The 8,821-nt window shown below is 38.6% G+C and overlaps 1 gene segment (V, D, J or C); it reads left to right on the forward strand.

The window, feature by feature from the left end:
* Positions 1-5,552: 5,552 nt before the first annotated feature.
* On the forward strand, positions 5,553-6,155 carry LOC109255697 (T cell receptor delta variable 1-like). The segment is given in 2 exon segments: positions 5,553-5,667; positions 5,848-6,155. Coding segments are annotated over 2 exon segments (363 nt in total).
* The last annotated feature ends 2,666 nt before the right edge of the window (positions 6,156-8,821 follow it).

An 8,821-nucleotide genomic window follows, 5' to 3' on the forward strand; every position in this document is an offset into this window, starting at 1 on the left:
TCTTATGGCTTTTTCAGATCTTGAAAATAAGGAAGTTAGGCTGGGGAGCCTTAAAAGCCCCTTTAACTCTAATTTTATTTTTGTGGTTCTCTGATTTGAAAAGACAAAATATAAATTAATGCTGGTGTTGAAGTATAACTCTCAAAAAGCCAGTCTTGGCACTGAGACCAAGCCCTTGATGAAGTTTCAGTTGAGAGCTCAGTGATATTGGCCCCTATTAATACAGCCACCCAGAATTCAGGGAAAGCCAAGTTAAAAATGGAGTCTAGGAATTAGGAGTCCAACTTGGGTAATCAGCTGTCAATGAAAACGAGCACCTTCATGGGCACATCACAAATATACACCAAAACAGTGTCATGCTCAAACTCTAACTCCCAGGGTGAGATTTGCTAAAATGGATTACCTCCAAGACTGGTAAACCTACGGGTAAAATATCTCCTTTTTCCATCTCCTGACATCTTTTATTTACCCTGCTACTTACTATGAGTAATTCTGCTTCTGGGTATGTTTAGATTTATTTCAGAGCAGTTGCTTTCATTTCCATCTTAATGTTTCACTCAAAGTTAAACCTTAATGTGGTGATACTGGAATGTGTCCCCACATCTCCAGTGGTCTAGGTGCTCAGGACTGAGCCTCTTTGTTACAACTCCTCAATTTCTTCTAATGTGCAGCCAGCCTGGAGATCCAAGACCTAGAATACTTTAAGGCGGCTGCTCCTCTGTCTGGCCTCCAGGGGGCAATCGTGCCACTAACGCAACTCTCAGAACAATGAGAAGATGCTGACACTCTCTGGGGGTGGGTGAGAGGCCTGAACTTAGGACAAAAAAAGGATAAGGCTGAAAAATAGAAGTCTGAATACTATTGAGGTCATTTAAAGCAGAATCTCTTTAAAATTCTCGTATGGGGCACTTGGGTGGCTCAGCTGGTTAAGTGTCTGACTTTGGCTCAGGTCACCATCTCACAGTTTGTGAATTTGAGCTCCGTGTCAGGCTCTGTGAGGACAGCCTAGAGCCTGGAGCCTGCTTCAGATTCTCTGTCTCCCTCTCTCTCTGCCCCTACCCGTTCATGCTCTCTCTCTTTCTCTCTCTCTCTCAAAACTAAACATTAAAAAATAAAAATAAGAGCTGCTGGTCAACATGGCAGAAAAGCAGGAGGACCCGAAGCCCCTTATCCCTCAAAAACAGCAGTGTTAAGGCCAGAGGTCTTGGAATTCCCAGAGTCAGGGCTGCAGAGTGACAGAGACATCTCTGGGGACAACCTGGCAGGCCATAGGTGCATGATTGCAAAGTGGGAGAGATAAAAGGGGCAGCATAGGAATGGAGGGGAGGGATCCCCTTCTATGGAGAGACAAAGGGAAGAGAAAGAGAGGCTGTGAAAGTGTAAGATTGTACTTGGACAAGAGAAAAACTACTGAGTGGGGAGTGGAAAAAACGGAGAAAGAACCAATTTCCAACTGTGGGGCTTTTTCCGGACTGGGGCCAGCTGCCCTGTCTGCATACCTGGGAAGGAGGGGAGCCAGCCTCGGGCTCAGTAGTGAGCTCATAGGAACATTCTTGACAATAAATTATATTAAATAAATAAATTCAAAAATAAAAAATAAAATAGAACAAAATAAAATTCTCCTAAACTTTAGGAACCTCTGTGAGCAAACTTTCCTTCACCTGCAAGCACAGTTTTCCCAATGTCTGTCTTAGACCCAACCCCAGGCATGTAAACCTACTCACTGGGAGAAGCTCCCCATTTTATTACCATTTCTTTGGATAAAATTCACGTTAAATGGTGGTTGTGGAGGTTTATCCTTTATAACCAAGCCCTCTCAGAAGTATAACTTGGTCGGAAGTTGTTCCTTGCCTTGAGCAGGTCACCCTAACCTTCACATGTACCCATTGGTACTCATGTCATGTTTGACTCCTCCGGAATGATAATTTCAGCAGCCAGCATCTCAGGGTTTTCTGAAATAGTTCTCAGAAACAACCTGGATAAAGGCCACAGAGGTTTGTGATATTTGTAAAGATTTATCAGAGTGATGGTGAGTTGTGGGGTTGGTGGGGTTGGGGTGGCCCAGGCACATGATTAGTTCAAGGAGCTCAGGAACTGTCAAAGTAAACATTCAGCTGCCTACCTATCTGGTTAAGAATCATAGTGCACTCTAGGACAATGATCTTTCATGAACACACTTGTTTAATCTCCTTAAAAAATAAAATATTTTATTACGAAGAAATTAGAGAAAATTTGTAACAATTTTACTAAAAGCAATGGATAAGGACAAATAATTTCCAAATTACAAAAATAGCAAATTCAAATAAAAAGATTCCAACCTCATTGATAAATTCACATGAAAACAATGAGGAAATAATATTTTTTCTCTACAAATTGTTAAATAATTTTTAAATCTTTAGATGTTGATGTCATGAAACAAGACTCTTAGAAAAATGCTATAGAAATGTCAATTTGTACAGTCATTGTAAAGGTAATTTGTTCATAGATAAAAAAATTATTTCACTCAACAATTCTGTATTCAGAAATTTATCCTTAAGAAATAATCAGAGAAATAGACCACAAAAAAGCAAATCTCAATAAATATTAAAGAATCAATATCATACAAATCATGTTCTTTTACTGTAATGAATACAGTTAGACACTATTAGTAAAAAGTCAACTTTAAACAAAAAGAAATGCACTCCTAAACAATTAATGAACCCAGGGCACTTGGGTGGCTCCATCAGCTAAGTGTCTTTTGCTTGATTTCAGCCCACGTCATGATCTAGTGGTTCATGCATTGCAGCCCAGTGTCAGGGTCTAGCTGACAGCGAGGAGTCTGCTTGGGATTCTCTCCCTGCTTCTCTGCCACTCCCCTGCTTTCTCTCTCTCACACAAAATAAATAAATAAACTTTAAAAAACAATAAAATAATTTATGAACCAGAAAATAAATTATAATTAAATTGTTAAACTACTTACAGTGGAACAATCGTGAAAGGTCTACATTTTTAAACTTGAGCAAATGAACCTAAGCAGCACACAGAGAACTTTTTATACCCTAAAAATAAACCAGGACAAAAATACTGAAGGTAACGAGCTAAACATTCAATCAGAAAGCTTTATACAAGAATAAGAGTAAACAACAAAAGTAGGAGGACAAAAATAGTAATAATCAGTGCTAAAATTGAGGCTATAAAGCCAAAGAATCAAAGGAAAGAATCCATTTTAAATGATACTTTGAAAAGAATTAGATATGGGAAAATTCTCCACTAAAATTTATCAAGGAAATAAAAGAACACAGAAAAATATGATGTAAAGGAAGATTATAACTACAGACACAGTAAAAATTTATATAATTATAAGAACATGCAAGGAATAATTCCATACAAATTAACTTGAAAACTTGAACAAAATGTAAAACTCTCTAAATATTATCAGCCAGCAAAACTGACAAGAAAAATTGAAAACTTAAATTTACATGCACATTAAAGAAATTTAAAACTCTAAGCAAAAACTATGGTTTCACAGGCAAGTTACATCAAACCCAAGACCAATAATTTCCATTCCTGACTACTGAGAAAAATAAAAACAGGAAGACTACTACTCAACACATTTTATGAGACCAAGAGGACCACAATGACAAAAATAAACAAAGATAGATGCCAAAGGACAATTATGCACCAATATTACCTTTGAAAAGCAATGACTGCTCCTAAAATATTATCAAACCAGCATTGAATATTAAAAAGTAATACTAATATGCCATGATCATTTAGGATTCATCTCAGGAATATGAAGAAGGTTAAATATTAGTGCAACATACCACACATAAAGATAGTAACTATAAAATTCTCTCACTAAATACAGAAAAGTGATTTGGTCAAGTTTAACATGTATTTCTAATTGAAACCTCTTCACAAACTACAAAGAAAAGGGAACTTCCTTACCCTGAACAAGGGAATCTTTGAATTTGTTTTCAAAGGGAGATATTAAAAGCATTGCCTTAAAAATTTGAAAAAGACAAATATTTCCAATATTATTCTTTCTATTCTATATTTCACCAAACATCTTAACAACCACAATAAAATACTAAAAACATTAGAACTGGAAGGAGAAAACATATCTATCATTAATCACAGATTGCTGATTCCATCGCTGGGGGAGAAAGTGTACAAATGAGCCTAGAATGTCTTCTCCTCCCAGAAAATTTGGAAGCTATCACAGATTACAGAAGCCATGTCACAAAGGCTCAGGAGCCAGCCTGAAAAGATTTCTGCTGGTAAAGAGGGGACAATTCCCACATCAATAAGACCATGAATCCAATCAACTAAAATACATCAGGTATGTTTAAATCCATGAGTTCATAAAACAAACCCCCTTAATCACTTTTGGGAGTTTATCTTGGTTGCCTGAGATTTGCTTGAGACTATTTTGGTGTTTGTCCTGAGAAATGCCTCCATCTCAGGCAAGCAGGGATGGTTTGGTCACCCTAGAGGGGAAACAGCTCACTATCCTACAAACTGATAAATGAATGGAAAGAATCCTACACTTAACGTCAAAGAATAATCAAATAATTGACAAGGAAAAATTATCTTAACAGAAGTACTTCAGTTAATAAATGAAGTAGAAATGATATAATTAGAATATCATCAATTTGCAAACCAACTCCTAATCAAACACCAGATCTAGTCATTGCTTATCAACAATCACTAACAAAACACACACACACACACACACACACACACACACACACACACAGCCAAAAAGACAATCTGACCTTACGTGTCTCCTGAGTAAAGTACTCAACTCCATGATGTCTGGGATTTGCGTTAATCGAGACAGAACTGGAAGAGATACAGATGTGTAAGGTAATGGCAATGTAGATGAACAACATTGGCTATGACTTAATAATTGTGAAACCTGGAAATAAGTATGTCCTCTTTCATCACACTATACTCTCTTTTGTGGATATTTGAATTTTTCATAATTAAAAACTTTGAAATAACATAATTAACAAACAAACAAATTACCAGAAATGCAAAGACATATGTACCATACCCACCAAATCTTATTTAAAACAGTCAAAAGAGAACAATATGTTGAACAATAATGTTCAAATTAAATTACACTTACAGCAGAGTAGTATGAAGCTGTAAAAATCATATTTTCACATACAGTTGAATAACATGGTGGCATATTCATATACATGATGTTCAACACAAAAAAGATTTTTTATTTGATCCCAATTCCATTACAGTATGCATATTTGCATTAAAAATACTGAAAGAAATGCAACGAAATGTTAACAGCATTACCTCTGGGTAATGAGATTATGGTTGGATTTTATTGTCTACTTTCTCCCTTTTGGTTATGTCTACATTGGACAAGTTTTCTTTCATGATAAACCATACACAACGTGTTATCGATCAATTAGACAAGAGTAGCCTGGAGGAAGATGCACGATTCAGACACAGACAGCAGGAAGTGTGACTAAGCTGACGTATGCAGAAACCACACTGCCAGCTCTATAGAAGCAAGGCCATGGAGCCACCCAGTTCCAGAGACACTGCAAAGGGCCTGGCAGGTAGCAGGCAGAACGAGAGCTATTTTACCAGTGGGAAGGGCCCCCAGGATGCAGTCCAGAATGCCCGCTCTCTTGTGCGCAGTGGTAGTTTTCCTCTTCTTTGGTGAGGAGCCCACCACCCCTCCAGCTGGGGCCCGAGGGAGGGGGTTTGGGAAAGAAGTTAGAAGAGAACTTGACTGTGCCTTTCTTCACTTTGTTTTCTGGGTGAAAATCTGGCTGTTTGTGACAGCTTTCTTGGGAGCAATGTCAGAAGCTAAGTTGGTTTTTTTCTTCTTCTCTACAGGTTCCAGCAACACGCAGGGCATCACTCAATCTCCAAGTTTAGTGCAGGAAAAAGAGGGAGAATCTGTGACCTTGAACTGCCGTTTCACACTCAGCTATACTTACTATGTGATGAAGTGGTATCAACAGCTTTCCAATAGAAAGATGACTGAAATCATTTATCTTTATTCTGCTAGCACGAACACTAGAACAGGACGATATTCTGTGTCACATCAGAAAGGAAACAAAGCTGTAAGTCTCACCATCACAGGCTTGATGCCTACAGATTCAGGCATCTATTTCTGTGCTGTTGCAGAAGCTCCACAATGAGAGGAGTGACAGGGAGAGTCTTACAAAAACCCCTGGGCTGAGCATGCAACAGCCACCTGCTCCAGGAGCTTAGGAGAAAACAACCCACAGAACAGGAAAAGGGTAGAGAGAAAGCATGGTGAGTGGCACTGTTGGGTCTAGAGAGGAAGCTGATGAATGTTCTAACGACAATTTTGCCACATTTGGGATCAAAGAAAGTTATGGTTACAAGATCCCAGTCTCAAAAAGCATTTTCACCTTGGAACCACATAGCCAATCAAGATATGCATCGGTCTCTGCTGCTGCCCAATATCCATCCCTCCGTTTCTAGTCACCACACCTGGATTTTCCCTGGATAAACAAGCCATGCCTCCTCCTACCCCATGTTTGGGTTTAGACGAAGCAAAGCCTCAGACGCCCTTGCCAATTAACCTAATTCATCTCTCTGACCACAATGACTGGTACAAGGACAGGTACCTGCTCCAAGCCCCAAAACTTAATATGAAACTCTTGGGAATACTTCTGGGGATGGAAGAGGCTAGCATATAACCCTACAGCTGCCAACAGCCCTCTTCCCACCACAAAAGAATAGCATGATCCTGAAAAGAGGAATGTAACTGAGGTCCCTTAACATTGTTTGAGGCCCTGGATCCTGCAGTATTAGAGATGTACTGGGATTTTTCCGTTGTACACCCACGCTGTCTTAGCTTGTGTTCCTCCAGAAGAAGATAAGGATTCAAGTGCAAGTGATTTACTTGGGAGGTGATCCCAAGATACAGAGCAGTGGCAGTGGGAAGAGAGAAAGGAAGGGAAGTCAGCCAGGGAAGGGCATGTGTGTTAATGTAATCCCTATCACATACCACCAGCATTTTTCATAGAGCTAGAACAAACAATCCAAAATTTGTATGGAGCACATAAAACCTTGAATAGCCAAAAAAAAAAAATATCCTGAAACAGGAAAGCAAAGCTGGAGGCATCACTATCCCTGACTTCAATCTATCTTACAAAGCTGTATTCATCAGGACAATATGGTACTGGGACAAAAATATTCACAAAGATCAAAGGAACAGAATAGAAAACCCAGAAACGGGCCCACAACTATAAGGTCAACTAACTTTTGACAAAGCAGGAAAGAATATTCAATGGAAAAAAGAGTCTCTTCAACAAATGATGTTGAGAAAACTGGATAGCAACATGCAGAGCAATGAAGCTTGACCACATTCTGGACCAAACACAAAAATAACTTCAAAATGGATGAAAAACCTAAATGTGAGACAGAAAACTATCAAAATCCTAGAAAAGAACACAGGCAGAAACCTTTTTGACCTAGACCATAGCACTTCTTACTAGATACATTGCCAGAGTCAAGGGAAACAAAAGCAAACATGAACTACTGGGACTTCATCAAGATAAAAACCTTCTGCACAGCACAAGAAACAATCAACAAAACTAAAAAGCAGCCTATGGAATGAAGAAGATATTTGCAAACAACATATCTAATAAAGGGTTAGTATCCAAAATCTATAAAGAACTTAATTAAACTCAACACCCAAAAAACAAATAATCCAGCTAAGAAATGAGCAAAAGACATGAATAGGCACTTTTCCAATGAGGACATCAAGCTGGCTAACAGACACATTAAAAGATGCTCCACATCACTCACCATCAGGGAAATATAAACCAAAACCATGATAAGATACCACCTGACACCTGTCTGAGGGCTATAATTAACAACACAAGATACAACAGGTTTTGGAAAAGATGTGGAGAAAGAGGAACCCCCTGGTACCACTGGTGGGAATAGAAACATGAGCAGCCACTCTGGAGAACATTATAGAGGTTTCTCAGTTAAAAATTAAACTACCCTATGATCTAACAACTACACTACTAGGTATTTATCCAAAGCGTACAGAAATACAGATTTGAAGGGGTCCGTGCACCCCAATGTTTATAGCAGCATTATGAACAATAGCCAAACTATGGAGAGAGCCCAAATGTCCATCGACTGATGAATGGACAAAGAAGAGTAGTATTTTCTTTCAGCCATCAAAAAAAAAAGAAAAAGAAAAAGAAAAAGAAAAAGAAAAAGAAAAAGAAAAAGAAAAAGAAATATTGCCCTTTGCAAAGATGTGGACGGAGCTAGAATGTATTATGCTAGGTGAAATAAGTCAATCAGAGAAAGACAAATACCATATGATCTCACTCATATGTGGAATTTGAGAATGAAAACAGATGAATATATGGGAAGGGGGTAAAGGCAAAAAAAAAGGAGAAAGGGAAACAAACCATAATACACTGTTAATGACGCAGAACAAAATGAGGGTTGATGGAGGGAGGTGAGTAGGAGATGAGTTAGATGGGTGATGGGCATTAAGGAGGGCACTTGTTGGGATGAGCACTGGGTGTTGTATGGAAATGATAAATCACTGAATTCTACTCCAGAAAGTAATAATGCATGGTAATTCACTAACTAAAATTTAAATTTTAAAAAATGGGAAAAATCAATCATCAATCAATCAATCAGGGCATGTGTATTGTCAAGCCCAGCGCCATTATGAGCACCCAGAGTTTCATCCTACCACAGAGTATCTGACAGCCCATGTGAGACACTTGCCTCAACTCCCCCTACCTGAGGGCCAGAGGAGCTAAGGTATTGATATCCCAAATCCTGTGTGTCACTCATAGAG

The sequence above is a fragment of the Panthera pardus genome, unplaced genomic scaffold (assembly GCF_024362965.1).
Source record: "Panthera pardus isolate Hobbes unplaced genomic scaffold, ASM2436296v1 HiC_scaffold_24, whole genome shotgun sequence".
NCBI lineage: Eukaryota > Metazoa > Chordata > Mammalia > Carnivora > Felidae > Panthera > Panthera pardus.